At 37.8% G+C, this 27,038-nt stretch overlaps 1 protein-coding gene across 1 annotated transcript; it reads left to right on the top strand.

Moving 5' to 3' along the window:
• Positions 1-845: 845 nt before the first annotated feature.
• On the top strand, positions 846-25,992 carry SLC22A16 (solute carrier family 22 member 16). Its single transcript, XM_072408764.1, has 8 exons — positions 846-1,118; positions 11,547-12,023; positions 16,750-16,867; positions 19,478-20,015; positions 21,187-21,314; positions 22,990-23,099; positions 23,521-23,620; positions 24,503-25,992. Exons 1-8 carry the CDS (start codon positions 1,081-1,083, stop codon positions 24,704-24,706), a joined length of 1,713 nt encoding a protein of 570 aa, XP_072264865.1. The 5' UTR covers positions 846-1,080; the 3' UTR covers positions 24,707-25,992.
• The last annotated feature ends 1,046 nt before the right edge of the window (positions 25,993-27,038 follow it).

Here is a 27,038-nt window from a genome sequence, read left to right as displayed (position 1 = left end):
CTCTCCAGACTGACACCAGGACTGAGAAGACTTTCATGGGTGAAACTTGGTAATCCTGAGAACCTGGAATGGATCAGGTCCAGGATTGAAAAATGTTGCCAACAAATAGCAAAAGACTTTTAGGAAATCCATTACAGGTTTGCTTGATAACCATGAAAATCTTTCTTCTCCAGTCTTGGATAGCTTTACTAAATCAGGCCCAGTATGGCTTAGTAATCAGTACATGGTAAGAGAGGGGTGCAATGTTCCACCTGCAACTGCTTGATGCTAGGATGATTCCTATAGATTCAGAAACCTAGAGTTGCTGGATCTTTAACTACACGTCAGGATGACCATGCTTTTTCTTGCACCTGACTCTTGTTGGACTCCATCGTTCTCCCCTTCCCCCTCTCCATAGAGCAGAACGGCGCTTTACATACAGTGCTTGTTCTTGCATCGTGCAACATTTTATTGTTGGAAAGTATCGTGAAAGACAATTATTGCACATCTTTATGCAGCCCAAGACGGAATCGACTCGGATTGAAACTATCTGACTCTTTGTACTTCAGGATCAATGGCCGTTTTTTGTCATTGTATTCATTTGGTCATTTTTTTATTATTTCTAAATGACAAAATACTATCCTCCTGTGTGTTTCGTGCGTATTTCAGTGACTAAAAATTCTTTTCATTTATATGCATTCCAATGTACTGATTTTTTCCTTTTAGTATAACTAATGGGTTGCAGCCCATGACTTTATGGAGGGAGGAGGAGCTCCTGTCTCTACACGACCCTCTCATAACAAACACACATGTCCATCTGCAAACTCTCATACAAGCCCTCTCACAATCACACACAGCATTTACTTGTCTTATAACACATTTAACTCTGACTTAAAACTTCATTAACAGGTCTAGTTACAATTTACTCAAGTTGAATAATTGCAAGAACAAAGGCTGTCTACGACAGAACTATACCCTTGTACGAACTGAGATCACCCCCAATCAACCTAGTTACAAAACTTGGCTCAAGCATCATGCCAACTGAATAAACAGAATTAACTCACAAGCTGTACGCCACATCACAGCTGCTGCAGCCAGGGCATGGAGGGTCTGTTCGACCATGTGGGCCACTTTGGAAGGTAAGCTGGTTTTGTTTGTAATGTTTCAGGGGGATTTGTGCTAAAAGTTCAGGAAACTGCAGAGATTTATATGATCTTTTTTTTTGGAAAAGGAAGCTTTATTTGCTCCTTGTATGTTAGAATGATCTGTGAGAGGCCAAGGCAGTGCTGTAGCTACACAGTACCGGTTTATTTGAGAAGAGAGGACTATTGTTAGCTCAGAGATTTAGGGCTATAAGCAGGCAGTTAACAGAAAGGCAGTGTAAGAAAATACATGCTGCTATGACCCTGCATAATGTTATTCTAAGTTTTGTATATGTAAGACATACTTTGTAAAACATACTCTAATTTGCTAGAAACTTGCTGTATTAAAAAGCAACTTACCACATATCATGACATATATTTTCCTGATAAATGATTTAATTTAATGTATTACTCTACCTTCTACAGCACACCCTATTACCTACATCTGTAACCTTTATAGATGGATATTTGAGAAGGCCACGTGTGCACATAATGTCATTTTCAGGAATTCTTTACACCTCATCAAATGCATAATAAAATGATTCAGACCACTATATGGTGGCCTGTAGATACCATAACAAAATAATAATGCTAAATTCCACATGAATCATCTGATCACTATTTTTAACACTTTAATCTTATTTTTATGGTATTGGCAAAATAAATTTTGCTCTTTATAGAAACAGACCCATTGTAACCTATTGATAAAAGGGAAGACTTCCAATGTAAGTGTACAGCAAATCATACTTCTGAAATCTATTTCAGCAAATATCTCCTAGATTGTCAGGGTCTTCTCCTCCTCCTGTGTCACTGTCTGTATTCGTCTGTCATTTGCAACCCCTATTTAATGTACAGCACTGCGTAATATGTTGGTGCTAAATAAATCCTGTTGAGTAGTAATAATAATAATAATGCATATTAGAATCAAAACCAAACAATTTTATAATTGAATATAGTAGGTAAGGTTTATTATAGGTTTAAGGCTATATTGTTTTGTGCATCTTATTTCTTTTCTTTGTGCAGATATTTCTCTTTATTTCCTGTCCTGATGACATAATAGTAAGTTCAGGACTTTAAATGTGTCTATGTTTGTATTTTGTCCAGACTACATATTAAGTCCAGACTACAAAACTAGCAGTTGTGGCATTGTAGAGCTGGCATGTCTGAAAACATATGGGAGCTGCTGAGCATTCCAGTTTAGTCAGCTCTGTGTCAGTGCAACATTAAAAAACAGAATAGCCGAGACACACTGTACACTGCAGACAGACCCTGTTACTGAAATAGTTGGTGGTACAAAAACACGATTGCTTCACTGGACACATAAAGCCTGGCCATTTACACAAATGTGGGTACTATCTATAAGGCTGTTTTACCACACACTGCCTTCACATTCAGTGCTACTTGTGTAGACCAGCTTTGCAGCTGAATGGCAGAGGAAAGAGACAGGAAGGTTTTAGGGCAAGTACACACAATTACCTCCATTTTAACTACTATTATTATTAATTTATTAATAAAGAGTATTTATATAGCGCCAACATATTACACAGCGCTGTACTTTAAATAGGGGTTACAAATAACAGACAGATACAGACAGTGGGAGGGACACAGGAGGAGAAGAGGACCCTTCCCTGAGAAGCCTACAATCTAAGAGGCCAATAAAAACAGAAGTAAGCTCAACAGCAGACAATGGTTTTTGGGTCTTGATCAGATGTGTTGGTAAATATAGCATCAAGTTGTGTTCTGTGTACAAAACTTGTGAGTTAATCCAGTTGAAGGCTCCCATCTGTCCTTCGGTTCATTTCATCTCCATCCCATGATTGAAAGAGCAGAACATTGTACAAGTGTGTGCCATATTAAGGATCCCTGGAATGAGTGATTACCAATTGGAAAATCAATTAGACCGTCGGTTGAACAAAAACATTTGTTTCTCTTGTATAAGCTAAATTGGTAGATTATGGACAAAATGACAAATATTATCCATGCATGTATTATTGGAACTACAAATGACTATTATGGTTTCTCAGGTTTTTTCTATACATAACAACCAGTTCTTACGGAATGGATAGTGATCAGTGTAAAAAGCAGTACAAGTAGTATCTTGTACACAACTTGAAATATTTATTAGTCTCTTCAGGGCAGATAGGGTATGTTTATTAGGCAAAGATAATTTTTATGTAAATGTTTTTAGTAGATAGGAAACTATTAGAAAATATATAAATTCCTGTTGTTTTTCCTCACAACTGATTTTACATTATTAGAATCAACTCAGAACGTTACCCTATAATGTACTATTTCAGGTATTCTGGGTGTAAGGTTTTTTTCATAAGTGTGCATTTTATGTAATGTTCAGTAACTAAGTAATTTCAAAAGGCAGATTTTCTACAGTGTGAATGCTCTACAACTGTACAAAAAAGGCTGTTCAACAAGCCAAAATAAAGCCAAACTATGGACATATTTTTTTCAGGTAATGATAAAGTATGGAATGGTTGGCAGAAGTTAGGTTGTCTGTGAAGCCACTCACCTCAACCCCTGTCTAATATTTATCATGTGGACAGAAAGTGGCACTGCTTACTTGTGAAATAATCTAATACTTATGTTTCATACCAAAACAGTGGGCCTAATTAATGAAAGCTCTACGAGGCTGGAGAGGATACACTTTCATCAGTGAAGCTGGGTGATCCTGCAAAACTGGATTATGAAAGGATTATGTCAAAATGATTTGCTTTTTGCTAGCCACTGTTTTCATTCCAGGTTTGCTTGATCAGCTTCACTGATGAAAGTGTCCTCTCCAGCATTGGAGAGCTTTAATAAATCAGGCCCAATGTATTTATTGCCAGTGTCCGAGTTGTTGAGATTTACCTTCACTTTCTGTTTTGACTGACAAATGTCATGGATGGGATTTTCTGTTTCATTCAGATGTGCTGCTGAGCTGAGCTTATAATTGGGAACTCCTACTAGAACTACTTTTCCATATATTAAAGTGAACATGTGTTAATAAGCCCATAACGAAAAACTTGATTTCGGCAAAAATAAAGTACAATATGAAATTATTACCTGCAAGAGTTGTCAGTTAGTTGGTAAGATTTGAATGCAGTTGTTTGACATAAAATACCAATAGTGCAGAATATAAAAAGATACATTCCTAAATAAGACACTTCCTAAATTTACACATTTTTTCAAAGGTGGTTGAAAAGCTGTGGTAACTTATTGAGAAGTAACCCAACAGATATCAAACTATAACATTTGATTTGAAGCTTAAACAGCTCAGTCTAGTACCTCAATTAACTGTCCAACATCAAAGACCATTCATAAATAATCACTTCTGAATAAATGTGTGAGAAAACAGCAGAAAAGGAAGTTTTACAAATCCAAAGGAGTTGACCATCTTGCCAGCTGTTGCAGAAGTGACATGCATCACTGTCCCCTGCACTGGGTAGGTACATAGGGTATGCATAAGATACATTACAAATAGATATTTAACTTGGAGACACACAGCTTAGACACAAAGGATAGTAATGGAAATGTGTTAATACAAACATAAGCCTTTGAGGGGCGGGGCAGTTGAAGGTAGGCAAAAGTGACAACCACCATGTGGCTGGGCAGTTAGAGGATATTTTGGATATCTATAAAGTTTACAGGGTGTCAGATTGCCACAACTACTAAAACTGCAACCAAAAAGCCTTGGAAAATGCAAGCAGCAGGTGTATAGTGCCAGTTCTCATACTTTTAAAAAGGCCATCATTGTGAACTAAGCATAAATGATCAGGGTAATAAGCCAATAATACATTATTTAAGCCATAAGTTTCTACATGTCGCATGTCACTAAACATGCAAAAACCAAAGCAATGTAACAATCCACACTGAATTAAACTGCTGAGACATCCTTCAACTAATTCTGAATGAAGTTGTCAAAAGACAAAATACCTGAATAACTATTGCAAGATGTGATTTCGAAGATAGGTAATATATTGAAAAATAGGACTCATTTATTATTGGTGTGCAACAATGTATGGCTGTTCTGAAATGATACCCCTATGACCAATTACAACTGATAATTTTTCAAGAAAAATATGATTTTTAGGAGCCATAGCTCATTTCAATCAATACAAAACCACTCCAGTGGTTCCTCTGTATACAATAAAGGTAAATTATTTAGTTAGACAGTGTTATTACTGACTATAGTATTCTAATGCTTTGCCAATTTTGTCCTTCTTTGACTTATTTTGGATTGTCAGCTATTCTGCTGATTGCTACAATTTGTTTAAAAATATTTTGTGAAATATTTTCAAAAATGAGAATAATCAAAGTTATATCATCATAAGTTTCCAGGGAGTAGCGTTTTAAAAATTTTAATTTATGACCTGCATGTTGATATGCAGAAGGATTAGGACAAAAAAGGGAGAGGTTTAAGGAGGGAATACTGAAGTTCTAGAAGCAACAGAAACAGAATATAAAAAGGAAGGATGTGCACCAACCTGTTCTTCTCTCTGCCTGCCGAAGCAGGTACAAAATATAATGAGCACTGTAACCTCAAACTCTAACCAAAGCTTGGTCAAAAGTTTTAGGATAAGTGAAATCAATCAAAGTCTGCCAATTTATCATACTTATCATACATAAAAATATGAGAAAATAGTGCAGGCATGTCTGGGAACATCCTCAAGGCCTTCAAACAGAAATGTTTCCCACAGTGTAGACAGCAAGCTAAGATTTAAAATCAAATTAATATAACGAAAAACAGCAGCCCAAAAACATTGGGCCAGGGCCACCATATTTATAACACAGAGCTTTGACAATCACATTAATAGCAAAGAGGGGGAAGAAGAAGTGTAAAACTAAAATGTGTAAAACTAAGTGTAAAACTAAAATTCTAAGAGAGGTAAGGTACTAATGGATTAAAACGTTACACTTTTTCTCCAAAAAGGAAAAATAAATAGAACTACAATTGGACCATGCCTCTGCCTACCACTCTTTCAAAAAAGCAGTAGGCGAAGGCATGGTCATCACACTAGGGTCTCTTTAAATCTGTGGTACGGAAAGAAGAAAACCTATTATGGATCAGGGGTTCTACAGTGTCAAATTTGTAAAACGAGAAATATGTTTAGAGTCTTTCAGACTTTAGAAAGACAGGAAGTAAGAAAGAACCCATGTGAGTGCCTTGCTGGGCTGAGGTGGTAGCAAACAATTCCATTATAGGAAGGTTGGTAGGTATAGCCCAAAATCCCAGATTCGTAAGGAGTGTTGCAAAGGTAATCAAGATCCCCTGGGTCCTAAAGAACACAAAAGGGATCCACAAAAGGGAGGGTATAGAAACTGGAATGCAATCTGGGATATCCAAGAAAATAATTTGGACAATGCATGTAACTGATTGACACATTTCACTGCCTGATGTGTTAATGCTTCACTTTTTATCAGACAGTGTATTACCTTCAATATATACTGTATGCTGATTACCTCTTTATAAACTGTTGCCAGTACCCCAAATCTGATCAATACCCTATGGATGAATGTTTAAATTGTTACCAATATTTTTGTCACCTGAGGGTATAAATGGTTACTACTGTATCCTAAACAACACATGTGCGAGAAGCGGAGGGAGAAATGAGAGAGAGGGGAGAATGGTAAGGGAGGGGGAGAAGGGGGGGGGGGGGGGGGGGGGGGGGGGGGGGGGGTAGAGTAGAGATGGAGAAACAGGGAGGATAAAGGAAGAAAAAAAGGGAGAGATAATTGAGAAGAAAGGTAAGAAAGAGAGAGGGAGTGAAGAGAAAGAGCGGAGAAGAGGGAAAGAGGGTCAGGAATGGTAGTAGGAGGAAAACAGAGAGAATTCGGGAGAGAAGGGGAGTGAGAGATAGGGAGAGAGAGGGAAAAAGAGAGGAAGAAAAAAGGGGAGAGGGCCTCCCTCAGCCCTGTTACTGTGGACGAAGTCTCTTCTCTTCTCTCATCATCTCCAACTACTACCTGTCCCCTTGACCCAAATCCCTCTGATCTACTCCGTGCCCATTCCTCCACCCTAGGCCCCTGCCCTAACCGAACTCTTCAACCTCTCCCTTTCTACTGGTAAATACCCCTCAGCTTTTAAACATGCCATAATTCTCCCTATCCTAAAGAAACCCTCACTGGACCCCTCCCTACCCTCCAACTACCCTCCTATCTCCCTTCTCCCATATGTCTCCAAACTTCTTGAACTTCTTGAACCTGTCTCCCTCAGTCCTGGATAAGGTCTCATGCTGCCTGTCAGCCATCTCATCATGGATGTCGGACTGATTCCTGAAACTCAACCTGGATAAAACAGAACTCATCATCATCCCCCCCCCTCAAATTCCAAATCTCCCCCTTACATATATCTAACTGTTAACAACACTGTTATTCAGCCCTCCCCCCAGGCACGTTGTCTGGGTGTCACCTTTTACTCGGATTTACCCCCCATATTTAAAACATTTCCAGGTCCTGTCACTTTCACCTACACAACATCTCCAAAATCCGCCCCTACCTGTCCCCTGAGACCACCAAACTCCTTGTACATGCTCTTATCATCTCTCATCTGAACTACTGTAACATCCTTCTCGCCGGTATTCCACTAACCCGACTCTCTCCTCTACAATCTATCATGAATGCTGCAGCCAGACTCATCCATCCTTCCCTCCGCTCCTCTTCCGCTGCATCTCTTTGTAGTTCTCTCCACTAGCTTCCTTTTCACCTTAGGATCAAATTTAAGCTCCTGTGCTTTGCCTTCAAATCCCTACACAGTTATTGTCCCACTTACCGTATTTTTCGGACTATAAGACGCTCCGGCCTATAAGACGCACCCAATTTTAAAGGAGAAAAACCTAGAAAAAAAAGATTCTGAACAAAATACTAAAAAATCACTCTGTGTCAATGTATCCCCTTCTAATCACTCTGACACAGAGTGATCAGAAGGGGATACATTGACACAGAGTGATTAGAAGGGGATACATTGACACAATGTATCCCCTTCTGATCACCCTGTGCCAAAAAATCATACTCACCCGATACCGCGATCCCGCGATGCTGTGGGCTTCTTCTTCTCCTCGCTCTCCTCCTGGCTGCAGCGCGTGTCCCCTCCTCCTCTGAGCGAGGAGAAGCCGACACGCATACCCCAGCGATCCCATAAGCAGGCTGATCCAGCCTGCTTACCGGATCGCGAGGGCACGTGTGTCGGCTTCTCCTGGCTCTCCTCCTGGCTGCAGCGCCCCTCCTCCTCTGAGCGAGGAGAAGCCGACACGCATACCCCAGCGATCCCATAAGCAGGCTGATCCAGCCTGCTTACCGGATCGCGAGGGCACGTGTGTCGGCTTCTCCTCGCTCAGAGGAGGAGGGGACACGCGCTGCAGCCAGGAGGAGAGCGAGGAGAAGAAGAAGCCCACAGCATCGCGGGATCGCGGTATCGGGTGAGTATGATTTTTTTTAATTACCGGTATATTTAACATGTATTCGGTGTATAAGACGCACCCACTTTTCCCCCCCAGTTTTGGGGAAGAAAAAGTGCGTCTTATAGTCCGAAAAATACGGTACATTTCTGACTTGGTAAAAAAATACTCCCCCTGCCGCTCTCCCTGCTTCTCCAATGACCTAGTAATGACTTCCTCACTCATAACCTCATCACACGCACGGACACAAGACTTCTCTAGAGCTGCTCCGACTCTCTGGAATGGTCTGCCTCGCCCTATTCGGCTTGCTCCTACTTTCTGCTCATTTAAAAGAGCGCTCAAAACCCATTTTTTTCAAACTCGCTTACCCTTCTTCTTCTGTCTTTTGAAACCACCACTACATATCTCCCGTCCTATTGTGTGTGAAATTCCCCTACCTACTAGATTGTAAGCTCTTCGGGGCAGGGTTCTCTCCTCCTGTATCACTGTCTGTATTAGTCTGTCATTTGCAATCCCTATTTAATGTACAGTGCTGCTTAATATGTTGGCGCTATATAAATCCTGTTTAATAATAATAATAATAATAATAATAAAGAGAGAGAGAGAGAGAGAGGAAAGTGAGGGCAAAGTGGGGAGAGAGGGAGGGAGAGAAAAAGTTATGTTATGATGCTGCCCCTACTGGTCATGGCATCCTAAGACATGACCTAAGTGGCCTAATGAGAAATAGGCCTTCAAATTGCCTTCAACCAGAACAAAACATTACCCTCTGTTAAACAAAAAATTTACCTAGTATCCAAATCAAATGTATATGTATAATGTATAATTTTGTAATGTGCCCAAGCTGTTTTCCAATACTCTTTTTCCATTACATCAAGTAAAATGCAATGGTATATATAAGTATATGTACAGGTTTGTTTAGACTTTTTAACCAGAATCTCATCTCTATCTTGTTCATAAAAAGAGGTCAAATGGTCTCACAGTAAAACTTGAAAGATTATAACAGGTGCATGCTGATTTTAAATGGACCCAAAAGTTTAATGCCCATCTAATGTGACAGCAGGTCAGGACATGTATGTAATTTGGTGAATGACGGGATGTACATTTGTCCATACAGTGGGGGCTATCCACTGGAGTAGGGCTCCTAATCAAGATGAGCATGAAACTCTCAGCCTACTAAGGGTTGGGACTGCATCCTGAAACAAGTACTGAGATCTGATCAATCACAGCAGTGACTAGAGTGAGACACAGCCTGTGTGGTGATCATTGTATTGCTCAGTGCAGAGACCTAACAGCATAGGGCTGTTACAGGTCCCTTAGCCATGGGAGATGCTGTGTAGTTAGTTGCCAACCTGGCATGGATTTGTTTTGTTGTATGTATTTTTACCTCTTTTGGAAACCTCTTTATGTAATCTCTTTGCAAATAAAGCAAAGTTTCACCTCAAAATCCTCATTGTGCTGTGTGTGCATCCGGAGAGCCACTTGTACCCTGCTGCAGCGCTAACCCCCTTTACTAACTAAAGTCACATAACAAGCAATCAGTTAGACATTGTACTTGCTGTCTCCCTTTTTATAATCTTACCTCCTAGTTTTAGCTGTTGCACAGTAGGTCTACATATAACTGCAGTCCAATAGACTGGAGAGTTTGCCCATAGTATACTATACCATATTACATTCCAACTAGCTTGGGCCTCTCTTCTATGGAGTACAAGTTTGCATGAGGAATTTTGAGGTTGTCACTGAGCTATGCCAGCACAGAGCCCAGTAGTGAGAGAACACACACAGAAAAACACATTTTAAGGAATTTCCAAGCAAGTTAAAAATAATAACATACAGCAGTACAGGGCTATAATGAGAAAAATATTTTGAAACAATTTGGATCCAACAGTCCTAATTATATGCATGCTTATTAGGATACAGTACAAATACAGAAGGTTGAATGCCTACATTTTCTGTAAAATCTACTTTTCTAAGATTCCTTTAGTGCTGCTTATATATTCAAATGCCTAGGCATTGGTCATGTCAATTCAGGTAAATGGTAGAAACTAAGTTCAGATTGTTTTATTTTCTCCTTTATGAGACCAAATGCTTGACCTATGGTCACAAGAACATCCTTTGATCACAACAGTCAAGAAGCTGAATTAGGTCCAAATTCTCAAGAAAAAAAGGTGAATACTTTCTGGATTCTGTAATATTCCTTATACATCTAAGGATGTCTGGTATTACTGGAATATAGGTAAAAGTTAAGTAGCCTTAATTAAAAAAAAATATTCTAATTAATGTCTTTCAAGGTTATGGTGAAGATAGTAGTTGTTGGTCACATTCTTATCCAATCTGTTTCTCCAGTTTAAGAAGACACTACTAGCAGAAAAAATGGTCAGAAAATCAACGGTATAATATGGTTACCTTCTATATTATAATAACAAAGGTATTGGCAAATGAATAGGTCTATAGCTGAAATGGTAATGTGCTTCTGGAGCTTCACTGGTTAAACAGGACTCCTGACAAAAAAGATAACAATAAATAGATAAATAAAAGAAGAAAAAGAAAAAAAAAGGTTTTGCAGTAATATTCGGTTTCAATTCCAAAATTACATTTTCTGCTGCCAAATGTCCTCAATCTGCTGGCCAGTTTCATTAAATCCTTTTCCGCAAACTCCAGATCATCATGGACCCACCCTAACATGTTACTGGACAGTGAAAAAAGAAGCAAAATAATGATAAACTAATCTTTCCATCACTCTAATTTATCTTCCACTCAGCATACCCTTTGCCAACACATAACTGATTGGCTCCTGGTACTGCTTCTTTTTCTCACACTGTATCTCTGCTATAGACAGAGTCTGCAATAAGCTGATAGCCGGTAAGAGATCGGTCCTTACACTGCATACATATAGAAACACACAGGAAGTATCAATGATATTTATTCTGATCTATCTTTTATTGCTGCATTGAAAGATATTTCTAAAAACTGTTATTACAAAAAGAAGAGAAAAGTGATTAAATCCCCTTGTAATTTGTTGTGTTTTTATGTCCTTTTGCAGGTTACAAGCATGCATATACTTTGCTTCTGCCTTTCAAGCAATCTCATGTGGTATTCACTACCTGGCATCTGTGTTCATTGCTGTTACACCAAAATATTTTTGCAGACCTCCAGGGAATGCCAGTCTGATAGTACTTCATAATGACTCTTTCTCTGGGTTCCATGAAGTTTGGAATCTGTGGACATCACCAAATGATCATCTTGTTGTCCTGCAGGAAGATGGAGAGATCTGGGAACTGCAGCATTGCAGTCGGTTTAAACGTGAAAACAATGCAGATCTGATGTACAAATCTGATGGAAATAAGACTCTCTTTTCCTGTACAAACGGATTTTATTATGATTTTACTGATTTGGATAGTAGCATAGTTACTGAGTGGGATTTGGTTTGTGAACAGGAATGGCTTGCTAAATTAGTTCAACCTACCTTCATGCTTGGAGTGCTCATCGGAGCAGTATTCTTTGGTGACATTGCAGACAGGTACAGTATATGTATGAAAATAAAACTATTCATGTAAAAATGTATATGTGCTTTGTGTGCTGAAACTATAGAAATCATCATCTACCGTATGTAACTAATATGTCATACCAATATTTTTCTCCAATTATCTCTAATATTAGCTTAAAATATTATATTAGCTAATTATCTCCCAATGAACAGTCATTATGACAAGTACTTTAGCAACATCACAAATTTAAATGTCTTCCAGGGAATAAATGTAACTTATGTTAGATTATGTATCATCACCTACCATCTTAATATGAACCTTTCCATTTCCCAAGTACTTACATAGTATGCATTATTAGTTTTTTTTTCAAATGCAATTGTCCTCTCTCCCAAAATGTACAGTTTTCATGGGGTACATAGCGTGATTTCTAAAATGCAAAGTTTACCATTTTTTCTATAAAGTTATGCACTTTAAGGTTATGTACACACGCTCAATTATTGTCGTTTCACGATTGTCTCCAGTGACAAACGACTGAAAGATGAATGAACAAGCCCTGTACATAACAGCGCCTTTCTGTTCTATGGAGAGGGGGGGGGGGGGGGGGTTGCAAATGAAAGACAAATACAGACAGTGACACAGGAGGAAGAGAAGACCCTGCCCCGTAGAGCTTACAATCTAGGGGGGGGGGGGGGGGGGGTGAGTGAGTGGCACCCCGCTGTGATATCCCCACCTTTACTTCCATTGTGGTCATTCATGGATCTGTCCCAGATGTCCTCTGTACATGTCAGATTCTCGTCCAAGACGAACCTGACAGCTTGCGTTGGCTGAGGATCATGTGACTTGTGTATATAGCCTAAGTGTTCATCTTTATCATTAATCACTCACCTGGTCACTTATGCATGCAGAGATCAGTGTGACACAAGGCTTGGCTGGACATGCAAGCTCTGATTGACAGACCTAATTCATCTTCTTTACGTAGTGTCAAAGGTAATAGGATAATACTTTATTCTCAGAATCACTAGAGCAAAGATTTTGTTCACACTAGTGTTTATTAGCCTATTAGTTTATATATGTTAGGGTTAGTTTCTGTATACAGGTATTCCTCATGTAACGATTTACCTGTTTAGTGACTGCTCGCACTTACAAGTGGCTCTCTCTGTACAAGAACTGTACAATGTACAGCTGTCAGTGAACCTGCTTGCTGGCAGCTCTGCATATTGGCTTTTTTCTACACTCCTCAGTTAACGACTAGTTCACTTAATGTCCAGGTTGTTGGAACCAAGCTTGGTTGTTAAATGAGTATCTGTAGTTTGGTAAAGTAAAGATTGTTTTTTTCTTCTTTATTTTAATTACAATAGCATCATTTTCTATATGCTCACAGATCAGCTCTGTGGATTGGAGCAGTCTGCAAGAAGTCAGACTGTTGGAGACCCAGGCCAGGCTGTGTCTGAAAGCAGCAGTCTTCCTTTATCAACATACTTTTGTCACAGAGTATTTTAACCATTGAGGGAGTGCATATTATGTAAAAATCCTCCCAATGCAAGGGACACTTTTTTACTGCCTTTAATATGTGGAAGCACTACAAGTACATCCATCTTCACTTCTTTTTTGGCCACTACTTATTTAATATTGTACAAAAATACAAAGATTTAGGAAGAGGCTAGCACTAAAATGCTAGCTATACTAATATGTATAATATTGGGTTTACATTGAAATGAAGTATGGTGCCAAAACACAAGTGATTGCTTAACAAATGCCTAACATTTGTTAAGCACAGTATGTGAGCCTTTTATGTTTTCAGTGCCTCACATAGTTCCCCACATTCGTTTAATAGTGTTTTCATGTTCAGTAGTGCTTATCAAGCTCTGTTCTAATCCATCATATTGTCTAATTGCTCAATAATGGCCCTCATGCTCACTAGTACATCATGATCCATATTGGCTCTTCATGTTTACCAGTGTTTTGCATTGTGCAACATTGGTCTGAACTGCAACCCTGTATGTTCTCATATTTATTACTGCTATCATTCCTAATAATGCCCCTGTATTAACCCAAATTTCTAATCCTGTGCAGTAAGCTACCTATTAGGAATGTACAGGGAGTTTTGCAGAAACCCAAGCTGGATTCACTGTCCTCTCTTATCCCGATGCACTCCTGTTCCAACATAAAGTAGAATCATTGGACCTTTTCCTAATTGGCTAAAGCTGGACTGGCTTTCCAAAGAAAAGAAGGCTCCTGTTAAAGTTCCACTGAACTTACTGATTTGAACATGACAGGCTTTCGGTCCATAAGATTTAAAGCAGTTGGTGGGTTAAACAACTTAAACAGTTAGCTACTAACAAGGCAACAATAAACACACTTCTTTCAGGAGGGGAAAAGGCAAGGCTGCTGTCCCCTTATTATTTAGATACAGCCAGAGGAAGGAGAGAAGACTGATGAAGCAGGATTCCAACAGCCATGGTCATAATTTAAAATAGGCGACAGTGTTTACGTGAGAACATAGAGGATGTTTGCAGATAGGATTGCAGGAGAGGACATACTGTACACATATTCTGAAATTCTTAAACATATAATTTTTTCTACCTTTTTTGTTAAAATAGGATCATGAAGTAGAATGGCTTTTAGGAGTCCCCACAAAGTTTGTCTAGTAAACTTGTGGCTGTATATGTGGACACTGTAATAGCAGTATAGATAAGCAGCACAGTGCACATATATATTTTTTTCTTCTCCACTGTTGTCCCACCATTCAAAGGAATGCTAGTAATAGGATACTTTTAACTTCCTTCTGAGCAGTCTAAAAGCTAAATAAAGTAAAATACACGTAGATTCATTTTATTATGTAAACTCATTGTCACTACATAAACCTTCTTTTGGCTATGTAATTCAAATGCTCATAGAAGAAGATGTTTTTTTTTTTCAGCAAGACAACAGCCATAAATCTGCAAAGAAGTTGTAAGGCCCTGGTCAGCACCAGTATTCCCCAGACACCAGTCCCCCAATCTACGCCACAGTCTTCACCTTTAGTAAGCCCCTGCTCAGGCGACTGGTTGCGTCTCCAAGCACTCAGTTGCCCCCAGGACTTAGTGCACAAAGATGGTATCTGGAGATTGGCTGGCAGGAGACCACAAATAGAAGTACCAAGATTGCAATAGACTAGTCCAGAATTCACAGCCAGAGATCATACCAGATAACCCATCATCCAGACGAAGTACAAAGGGGTAAAACCCAGAGTCGGGGTCAAAGACAATAGATCGGTCCAGGCAGCATAAACTCGCAGAGTCAGAAACAGGCAAAGTTAGCAACAGTAAACCAACCGAGAAACTCTCCAAAACAGATTAGCTCAGCTCAACGCTACATAACAGAAACTGGTGACTGGGAGCAGAGAGGCTATAAAGTCCCAGCCGCCAGAAGGTGGGGATGCCATAAAATACATCAGGTTGCACGATTAGGAGGAAGGAGGGGCTGCTAATATTTCTCTATACTCTTTGCTGTTGCAAGTAACATTACTGGGCAAAATAGGCTGTGTGGGGGCGACTGCGGTGGCGCACAGCACGGAATCGCCAGCCCAATAAGCGTTTCCTAACAGAAGTTTGCCTAAATGCTTGCAGTATATTGTTGTGTGCTTAAAAGGAAGTAATTTCCTTTTAAGCGCACAACAAAGTTTTAAATAGAAACAAAAGATCATTATGAAAGACATTATATTTAAAGCTAACAACTTGGCTTGCAATTAGTTTATGTAAGGAATACTTAATCAGTAGAACAAATGCTCACTGTTAAATGGAGAGTTTTGGCTTTAAAATAGCAGAAGTCTTGTCAAACCATGGGAGAAAAAACAAACATAAAAAAATAGTATCTAATCCTTGTCAGCTGATGTATGTGAATAAAGTTATCACCTGTGCTAGTGTGGAGAATGGGAAATTTCCAAACTAAGCTGACCAGAGAAAAACAACTGCATCGCTAGATGTTGCAATATTCCTCTTAACATATAATGTTAACAAGCAGATGGTAAAATTAGTGCCTGGGCCCCATGACCTCATGGACTCTGTCCCAACTGTTCCTACTGTGCCCCCCTAGGTATACCCTCGATAAAATACTTAGGCTGAAAAACATTGCTTCTAATTATTCTAAGAACTTCAAAACATTCTTTTTTATCCAAAGACCTTTCCATTTTTACCTGAACCACAAAATGAAGTCCCAGTGTGTTTTATGTGTACACAAGATCTGTAGGGGGCAGCAAGCTTCATTAGTTTCGCTTGGCAAGCACAGCAAATTCTCTTATATATAAACATCTTTTGTTTTAAATTGGTCTGAGCTACAGCTCATTGCATGTACCTTCCCTATTGGAGCCTCTACATTCTCAGCATGTTTTTCCTGAACTCCCCTCAAACTGTTTCAGCTGTGCCAAGAAATTGTGTACATAGTTTTACCTTAATCAAGCCTTTTCTTCATGACTCTGGCCTTGGCTTAACATTAATCCACCAGGACCAGGCTGCACATGGAGAGAAACAGTTATATTGATTTTTACAGGGACAGTGTTGCAAACATTTCAGCAAATAATTAAGCAAGGGAAAATACTGGATTATGGTTTACACGACGCATTCTAGTCAGAAGGCCACCACATAAGGCAAAAAAAGTATACAGTATGCGATGCAAATCCATCATGTTACATTTTAGATAAACTTAGGATAATTTGAATGTTTGCAAAGGACACTTTGTTTAAAATAATAATACAATTGTTATTTTTCTCCTAATCTTTAGAGTGGGAAGACGACCAATAATGTGGATCACAAGTTCATGCCAGTTTTTGTTTGGTGTTGCTGTGGCATTTACCTTCGACTATTACAGCTTTGTCATTGTTCGTTTTTTCCTGGCTACGGTGTGTTCATGTTTTTTTATGTTACAGTATAACAAGCTCTACAAGTATAATACTAGGTAATTGAAGCACCCAAATATCAGATCAAATTTTTATTTGTAGAAATCAATATACTCTGTATGCATAAATAAGTCCACAAAATTGTATACATTTAGTTGTTGAATATTTTTGTAAGGATAATGAAGGATATATTTAAAGAACATTGGTTAAGCGACCTCTGAACTGTTTATAATAAGCTACATATACATTTTGTCACATTGGCTCACAACATGCCACCAGAAACCACTACATGAATTGCCAGACTGGTGTGTTTGAGTGACACAGTTGTTTAATGTATTTAAAAAGAAAAGTATTGTGTATTTTCAGTTCATATTCTAAAATACTGTATTAATGCAAGGTTTAATATGCATATTTTTAATTGCGCTCCTTTATATAATTGTAAATGTAGTCAATACAGAAAATTAAAAATGGAGTTGTATGGAGATTGTATGATCTTCCTTTGTGTGGGTTTCCAGACTTAAGTTTTCGCCCACATCCAAAAAAATTAATGGAAGATTAAATGGTAGGTTAATAAACAAAATATTATAAAAAAAAGATAATTCACTAGATGGAGCTTAGTGACTCGGTGCTTTTCTTCCTTTCCCATTACATCCCTCCTTTCCCTTCCTTTCCCATAACATCATTTAAAATATTGAACTGTTTTTAGTGTTTTAGATAACTGGAAGTAGAGCTTACATATATGTACATTGTACCAAATTATGAAAATTATTGAGTTTTTCAACATATTTAAAGAGGCAAATTTAGGATTTGTAAACAGTACCTACAGATAGTGTATTATATGCTTAGGTGCATTTAGCACTGCTTCAAATCCATTAAATATATTTTAGGTTAGGTGCCATGGCAAATTATAGAATATCTTGTGAGGGTTTAGCTTCAAATGGCAGGCTGGCAATAAGGCAACTCTAAGTGATAGTGTCTCTTTAGGGTTCTCGCCTGTATTTATTCAACAAAGCAAACAGAAAAAAAACAGTCTTTCCTTGCAGGGGTGTTTTCAGAGAGTCCCATTTGTAACTTCAAACAAGGAAAACCTTGATTATATACATATGTTTTACTGTGTTATCTTAAGTAATATAGGATTTATGATAGGGGACCCTTGGCAAAAATGTAAACATTGCTTTGGTACATAGCCGGTGTACATGTGTGAGCTGAAGTGGTTATTAAAACTAAAGCAGTGTAAAAAATGTGAAGCATATCATAGCTTAAGAAGAACCTGTTGCTAGACCATTTATTATGATGGGAAAATGTATCTGATAATAACTGACAAATTTTTTTTAGACCTAGACCAGATCCATTTCAGATTGGCACGATCACATACATTCTCCTATGATAGTCTATCATTTCCAGTCTTGTAGAGCTTTATTAAATCAGGCTATATATATTGAATATATTGTATGCATGGTATTTTCCTGTAACAGCCTTTTTTAGGCATCCTAAGACAGGGCAAAATCATCTTAAACCTGAAGTTAACCACTTCACCATCAAGTAATACTCAATACCAGTGTTTCTCAAACAATGTTCTGTGGAACCTTAGGTTTCTCCAGATGTTCTCTGAGATTCCTTGACTCGTGAGAAATGTGTGCCTCCCAGGTCAGTTTACCTGACACCAGTGATTTTTTTTGGGCTGTCTTGGGCATTCTTCCCACTGACCCCTACTCTAATGTACTGTAAGCAGTGAATATAATAATTATAGTAGGGGCTCCCAAAGACCTGAAAGTTATTTCCAGAATTTTCCCATTGTAAAAAGGTCAAGAAAGGCATTGGCTTATGAAGGGTGGTAAAGAGAAGGGCAGAGAAGGCTTTCCTGGAGCAGTCCAATTTCCTAGCAAGTTCAGAGGCACGTCGTAAAATACCCAAAAAATGCTTATGTAAAGGGTATAATGCTAAAAGTAAGCATTTAAAATACTAGAAAGGCCCTTTTAATTTCTGTGTGAAAAGGTATTTTTTTTTTGTGAATATAAATGACAGAGAATGTAAACATTGTCTTTCAGACAGTTAGCAAGGTAAACAGAAGAATGCTAATGGAGCCGATACAATTGTGCCTACTGTTAACCTTGATAACTGAATGCTGATCTTTATAATAAATACTATAGTTACTTCCTGCCAGCTCCATGTCACATAAAGATACTCCCTTTATTTGCAGCTGTTAGTCATTCACTGCAATATTATTTAGAGATATTAGTATTTAGTAAAACAATGGTAAAAGACACATCAATTTACAAAGACACTTTTTTGTGCACTTCAGCAATCTCTGAATAATACTGAGGTACATTCAAGTCTATGTTTGTTCTATAGGAACCTTTAAACTCAACTCAATACCATTTGCCCATTCCCTTTTTTCACAATCTCCAAAGCCTTTTATATGTCCTTCATTTAATTTGTACAGTATTTAAACTAAGAACTTAGCTAAGATCTGATGCTGCATTTCAAAGAAAAAAAACTGAAAAAAATATTTTATTCTTTTTTAATTTAAAAATTAGTATTTTAAAATATTATTTTAAAATTACCAATACAATTAGTAACTTTAAAATCCTACATTTTCTTATTTTTTTTTAGGTATCCAGTGGCTACCTCGTAGTAGTATTTGTCTATGTGACAGAATATATAGGGATCAAAGCCCGCACTTGGGCCTCTATGCACATTCATGCCTTTTTTGCTGTAGGAGTGATGATTGTTGCCTTGGTTGGTTATCTAGTACGCACTTGGTGGATATACCAGATTATTCTTTCTGTCACCACGCTGCCCTTTCTTCTATGCTGTTGGACACTTCCTGAGACTCCTTTCTGGCTACACTCCCAGGGAAAATACAATGAGGTAGAAAAAATAATTGCTACAATGGAAAAGTGGAACAGAGTGAAAAGTTCCTGCAAACTCTCTGAACTGTGTCCAGTGGAGGAAAGCAATCATACTAATGATGAAGGTATCCAGCAGTCCAAAAGTCATAATGTGTTTGACCTGTTTCACAACTGCAGTTTTGCAAGAAGGACCATATCTGTCTGGCTTATCTGGTTTACTGGTAGTTTGGGATACTATGTATTTGCCCTAAACTCTGTAAATCTGGGAGGAAATGAATACTTGAATCTTTTTCTTTCAGGTACGTCAAAATTGAATGAAACTGATTGTACAAAAAATGCACTTACATAACTTTTTTTTGTTGTCAGCATGTGCTTTAATTATTCATTATTATACAATTTTAGGGTAAAATACATATCTTTAAATTATTTGAATCTAGATTCCAACTTAAAACTATAGGAAATGGCTCTATTGCTCCATTTTAACTGGTACCCTGTTTCCTATCAACTCTCACCACTGCTATTTATATTGATGTAAAGCTGCAACATGAAAAAGGATGCAATATAGATCATATGACAGGCTAGCTAGCATAGCCACCCAAAGCTGCCCATATTTTGGTTCGTAGAGGTGGTATTTTATTTGGATAATTCACAGTAAAAAACGGGGATTAGTGTGCTGTGTGGCTGGGCCAATGCAGCCCTTTCCTTCCTTAAAAGAATTCCATTTGATGTACAAGCCAACCTTATAGACAGCCAACCCTGACTTTTAAGATGCAGACGTATATTCATTTTTTGTTATTGGTAACAATTTTTCTTGACAATAAAACAAACAAGCACTGCACAGACATCACTGTTTAGTTCAATGGAGGAGTGTGTTTCTATGGGGGGGGGGGGGGAGCAGAAGGATACCCTGCTGCATCCTACTCCATAGGATATGACAGCAGCCACCCATGCTGAGTCATTTGGAAATATGCAGCTCTGGAACTAGAAAAGTTCTTTAATTAACATAAGATGTGTGCAGAGTACACAGGATAGTGCAATATCACTGGACAGTACTATGGAAACAGATTTACCAAAATTTAACAGACCAAAAGGGAGCAAATAACAGACTTTCAATGTTAGACTTTGCATACTTTTAAAGAAATTTTTCCATTTTGTAGTCTCTTATGCATTTTTAAATGTACATAAAAGCAGCTTCAAGGCTACAGGCACATATAACAATTCAGGCATAAGGCAAGCCTCATCCACCAGCTGATGATGTAAGTAAAATGTGGTACTGCTTAATATGACTGTACTGTAGTGAGGGATTTTCAAAGCTTTATATACCTTTATTTATCAGTAAATCGGGGATTACATTTGCTCTTAGAAATAGTGCCCAGTTTTGTGCAGCAAACCTGTTTGTATGAATTTACTTTATTGCTTCAAAACATGCTAATAACTTCAGAGTAAAATATTTGTTCTTGTAATTTACAGGTGCTGTTGAAATTCCATCTTATATAGTTTGCTGCCTAGGCATGGACAATCTTGGAAGGAGAAATACACTGGCTCCATTTCTTTTATTGAGTACTGCCATCTGTGTTGTGATTATGCTCATACCTGAGGTACATCTACTCTCATGTCATTTTATACATATCACTGTTGTAAATACATTGGTGATTAAACAATTACAAGCTAGCAAGCAAACAACAAAGCAATTAGGGGATGGTGCAACTAAACTTTTGTTAAAATAGATGTTAAAAATAAAGGTCCATCTGCAAAGAAAAAAATTAAAAGACAATCCCCACCCCACCTGCTTCATTGACCTCCACTACAGACAGTGGAAGAAGCCAGCTTAAGAATATTTAGAAACCATCAGTTTCAGCAGTGGTGTATTTCTGACCCAGTATACACCAGTGTGGTTCAGTCTGCCAGTCCCTACTTTCCTCTGATGATGTACATGCTCAAACAAGGAATTGCAACATGCAGCAAGAGACCAGGAATTTGACATTCTGTAGTAGTGTTTTTTGATGATTCTTCAGCCAGCCCTTTTCTCTTCAATATAGTAAATATTGGGTAAATATTGGTAGTGGAAGCAGAAGGATAGTAGGGACTGGCAGATTGAACCACAGCATACTGAACTGTCATCAGTTTGGTGGAACTGTGACGTGCAGATGGAGGGATCTGGTTTTCCTTTTTTATCCAGAGGACTTTTAGTTAATTAAACTGAAAACAGATGCACTTACAAATGAAGCTATAAACTGTAAGAATAAATGAAATGTTTTGCTCAGAAGCAGATAATGTTCTCATGAACCAAGCAAATTGCTAACTAGTTACACAGGTTTCTGTGGGCCAATAAAGTAGCATGTATAGCACGACCTATGAGCTTCACAGAGTCTTAGAAGTCTCCCCAAAATACCTCTTTAGTTCTGCTGCTTAATGAAATCTATCAGTGTGTAGCAAGGAAAAGAAATGTTCATGTATTGTACTCCCAATACATCCCAGGATTCTACATAACTAGTGTGACATGGCAAAAGGGGGTATCTTGGAGGGAAGATATATTTCTCCTTGTTTCCTTCCCCTTTAGGAGAGATTAACCAGCAACAGGTCTGCAGGGATTCCAGACCTGGGTATTGCATGTCATTCAGAAGTGTTCTGATCCAGACCAGAGTTTGGTTTTGTCTGGCCATTAATTACTACACAGCTTTGAGCAGCAGGTAAAAAGGGAAGGAGAGGCAGGAAGCACTCTCTGACCTGGGGCACAGGGAAGCTGCCTGTGAGAGCCATTGTTGTACTTCATGTGAGTAAAGGTTGCTGGGACAATTGTGTTGAGTTTGCTGGGTTAGCCACCAACTGGTAGAGAGGAATTGGCCTGCTGTTTAGTTAGTGCCTGACTGGCTAGGATTAATTTTTGTTTTGTTTTGTTTTATCTTATGCAACCTTTTAAAAAAACTGACTGAGGGTCAGTTTCAACCTTAACTACTCTCTCCAGTGTGCTTCATACACCTCTCCTGCAGTCTGAGAGTACCTTGTACCCCAGAAAAGGTAATCCCACAAGGGTGGTGTACCACACTAGGATTATCCTAATTGCATTAAGATATCAATATCATTAGAACTAAGGTAATACATAAACCCAAAATGTTTCTACTTAAATGATTACACTAGAATTGTTCAATAGCTGATAAATTGTTGGAAATACCACAATTTTTGCCTTGCCTTAAGATTTGAGTTGTTTACCAGCATATCCAGATGATACATGTACAAGATACTAGACTATGGTTATGCATTTATGTTTTACAGGAACACAGTACTGTAATCATTATTATGAGTATGGCTGGGAAGTTTTCAATTGGTACTGCCTTTGGCCTTATTTATCTGTACACAGCTGAACTATATCCAACAGTTGTCAGGTTAGTAACAACAAATTGTATAACCATGTGTATACACATATAAAAGCGGACCTAAACTGAGAACCGGTAGTACCGTTTGATAAAAAAGACATGCAATGTCAATGCAAGTCATCCAGTGACATTGGAGGTCCTCCTCTTTTTTTCCACTATGGAGTGGGGGAATTATAAATGCTCAGAGCAGCACCTGGCAATGACATGAAGTAGACTTAATGACACCAGACATCATCCTGTCTGGAAACAGAGGGGAACTGGGCATTGCAGCAGTGGTGAGGAGCAGATCCAGTTGAGGATAACAGTCAGAGCTGCTTTACTGTCTTTAGGGGGTGGTAAAAGAGACTTTTTATAGTACCAAAACTATAACATGGCTTTAAAAAATGCTTATTTTCACAGATATTAACCTTTTTACCTCTTGTTGTTTTAGGTCCCTAGCTGTTGGCAGTGGGAGTATGATGTGTCGATTAGGTAGTGTGGTTGCACCATTCTGTGTGTACCTGAAAGATGTTTGGATATTTATGCCACAGGTGCTTTTTTTTTTCAAAATAAGTTCTTACTTTTGTGTATTTCAGACTTCTAGTATAAAAGAATACATTACTACCCAAAACCTATGAATATTACCTGAAGGTACAGTAATCAGGTAGTTTATAAAAGACCATTGGCTCTGGTTTTGCCTGGGCAGGCAATGCAAAATGTATAAATTCATAAATATGCAGTTCATTTAGGGAACCTAATGCTAACAGATACATTATATGCAGCTGAAGAACATGTAATAATTTCTTTACCTATGATAGGATTTGTAATCATTTTCAATAATTCTTGCGATTAAAATAACCCAGCAATAAAAATAAGCCTGGATGGGGACACCTTTATTTCCTAGATAAACTCTAGTGTGTCCTACGCCACTTCTAACCCACTTCAAAAGAGAGAGAGATTCAAGAAAAACAAATCCCAAGTTTACACACAAAAATGTGAGTCCACAATTTACAATTGTTGTGTACCATATTATTGTAAATACAGAATAATAATTAAAGAGTAAATATTACAATAAGAGAACATGCCATTTATTTATGTTCTTGTCAATTTCTATTTTTACTTGCCTGAAATTGCTCTTTAAATCCTTTTCTGACAGGGTGAGTATTACCAAAATGTAATCTTCTTTCTGCAAACCAAAAAAATAAAAATAACATTTTGGTACCAACAACTAAGCTTTCCTTTTTCATTAAATTAGGAGCCCACTATTGTTTGTCATTATATTCCCAGTGCAATATTAAGGATTCCTACCTTCTGAGCATACTTTAAATTAATGATGAAATTACTGTTATAAATAGAGGAAAATGTAGGATATCTTGCCATTTCTACGTTTTTGTAAAACCTATAAAATGTTCTTTTTTTTGTTTTCCTTTTAGCTACTTATTGGAATCATGGCATTCATAACTGGAATATTAACCCTTATGCTCCCAGAAACACTGGGAAAGCCACTTATGAACACAATGGAAGATGCTGGAAAAGTGCCAAAGAAGACAGAAAGTAAAAGAAAGTCTTTAATGGAAGCCAATGGGGTTGCCATGGAAAAACTAGATTCTGCTACAATAGATGTCCCTGATGCTTAGACTCTAAAGCAAAACATTATGTAATATTCATATAGCGAAGCAAAGAAGAAAGTCTAACTTCCTTTGCTTCGGCGTGACAGTTCACACCTTTTATACGTTTCCCATAATATAAATGAAGCTAAAACTTCAACAAGTAAAAAAAACAGGTCCAGCAGGTGTTTTGTAAGACATATAAAAACATACAGAAACATTGCAGGGATTTAGTATATTCTAAATATTCAATTATCATTCATGGAGTGGGGAAAAAAATGTCATACCTTGGGTATGATTTATTAAAGCTCTACAGGACTGCAGAAGATAGACTCTCATGGGAGAACTTCGGTGATCCAAGCACCTGGATTGGATCTGATCCAGGATTTAAAACATTTGCCTAATAACTAAATGTAAATGATTTTTAAGAAATCAATTCCAGATTTGCTGGATTACCCATGTTCTCCCATGATAGTCTGTCTTCTCCAGTCTTGGAGAGCTTTAATAAATCAGGTTGCTTATACGGGTTGACTATCAAAAATGCTCAGGACCTGAGGTGTGTCGGATTTTAGAAAATCCTGGATTTTTTTTTTTTTATATTTACCTCCACACACAGGGCAGCCTTCCTCTCGCCGCACTGCAGACATCTGGCACAGTTTTAGGAAGCAGGCAGCGCCAAAATATTAGTGACCAAACAGTGTCCTGCAGTCCCTGTATTGGATATGCAAACTGAAACTCATGCCGAACTGAAGTAAACGGATTATCAATGGACGGATTTTCGATTGTCAACCTGTATGAGGCCTATTTTAAAGATTCCTCTTTTTTTCCCCTTTTATATCCACCTATTTTAGTATTGCAAATTTATGTCTTTAGTAACAAACTATTACACCATTTTTGTTTTTTGCTATGTAATTGCTCATGTAGTGACAAAACACCTTTAACATGCTAAATAAAAACTAATAAATAATGGTAAAAAGGTAACAAAAACAGGAACCAATATATAGTAAGAATGAATATTGATAAATCTATTTTATTTTGTGTATTTTTTCATTTCTAATTTTATGGTAACAAAATATTGCTTTTAATTTTTCACAAAATTATCTTAAAAGACTATCATGGAGATCTTACTATTCAAATTCTGCTGGAACCTGCAGATGCTGAAAAGTAACAGATATAAAATCTTATCAACACAAAATAAACAGATTTTTTTTAACAGTTTACTTTTTTAGATTGTTATCCTCAAAAAGAATGTATTTCATATGCTAATTACATGTACTAAACTTGTACTGTTAAATTAAATATTTTGTGCAAATGTATTATCAAGTGTGTATGTGTGTTCCACATTTGGTCCTATCAAATCCAACATCACACACATTGGAGACATTTACATCACATTGCTCACGTTTCTTAAATATTGTATAATGTAACCATTCGCAATTGGTAATATTTATCCTCAAACCTGCTGTGTAAAACTAAAGCTACGTACACACTTCCAATTATTATCGTCGGAAAACGAACGACGAACGTTCCTGCACGATATATATGAACGATCGTATAGCACCGATCCTGCACATAGAGGTAACGACACGATCGTTCGTAGATATTGTACACACAATAGATACGATCGTTTAAGCGATAGAGGAACTATGTGCACGACAGGAAAGTGAACGGACGTTCGTTCATTACGCATGCTCTGACCATGAACGATCAACGAACGACCGTACACACGAACGATGTTCAACGATCGTCGCCCAATCCGATCCGTCGGTCCGGTCGTTCGTTTCCAACAATTTTCCTCGTTCGTCGGCGTCGTTGGTTACTTTTTTACCAACGATTTTTTGCCCAATCGATCGTTCGTCGTTCGATTGGAACGATAAAAATTGGAAGTGTGTACGCACCTTAAGTTTGGATCTGACTGTTTAAAAAACTATAGCTATCCCAAGGTCCACCCAAACTGCATTGTAGGCTCTCCAAGCCACTTTTGTGTAAAAACCTGGTCACTTCTTAAAGATTTCAACGTATTTAGGGTTAAAGTACAATCTATTTAAATATTACTTGTTCTTTTAAACAGAATATATAAGACCTCCTGTGTATTAAGTGTTTTTTGTGATCTAATCAATCACTTTCCAAACATCATTTTGCAGCAGAACACATTTGGTTTTATGTATTATTTGGTATTTTACAATCCCAGAACTTACTGACTTTCTGTTATGACAAGAACAAAACCAATTTTAACTTTAATTTTAACTCGGTACTATTCTCGCTGTCACTTTCCTTTCTATATATATTTGAAGAATTACACATTTTAGTCATAATGTGTATTTGTCAAAGTGGTTGGCCACAGCATACTCATGTTTCTTCC

The sequence above is a fragment of the Pyxicephalus adspersus genome, chromosome 4, assembly GCF_032062135.1.
Source record: "Pyxicephalus adspersus chromosome 4, UCB_Pads_2.0, whole genome shotgun sequence".
Lineage (NCBI taxonomy): Eukaryota > Metazoa > Chordata > Amphibia > Anura > Pyxicephalidae > Pyxicephalus > Pyxicephalus adspersus.
This window is presented reverse-complemented; position numbering and strand designations above follow the sequence as displayed.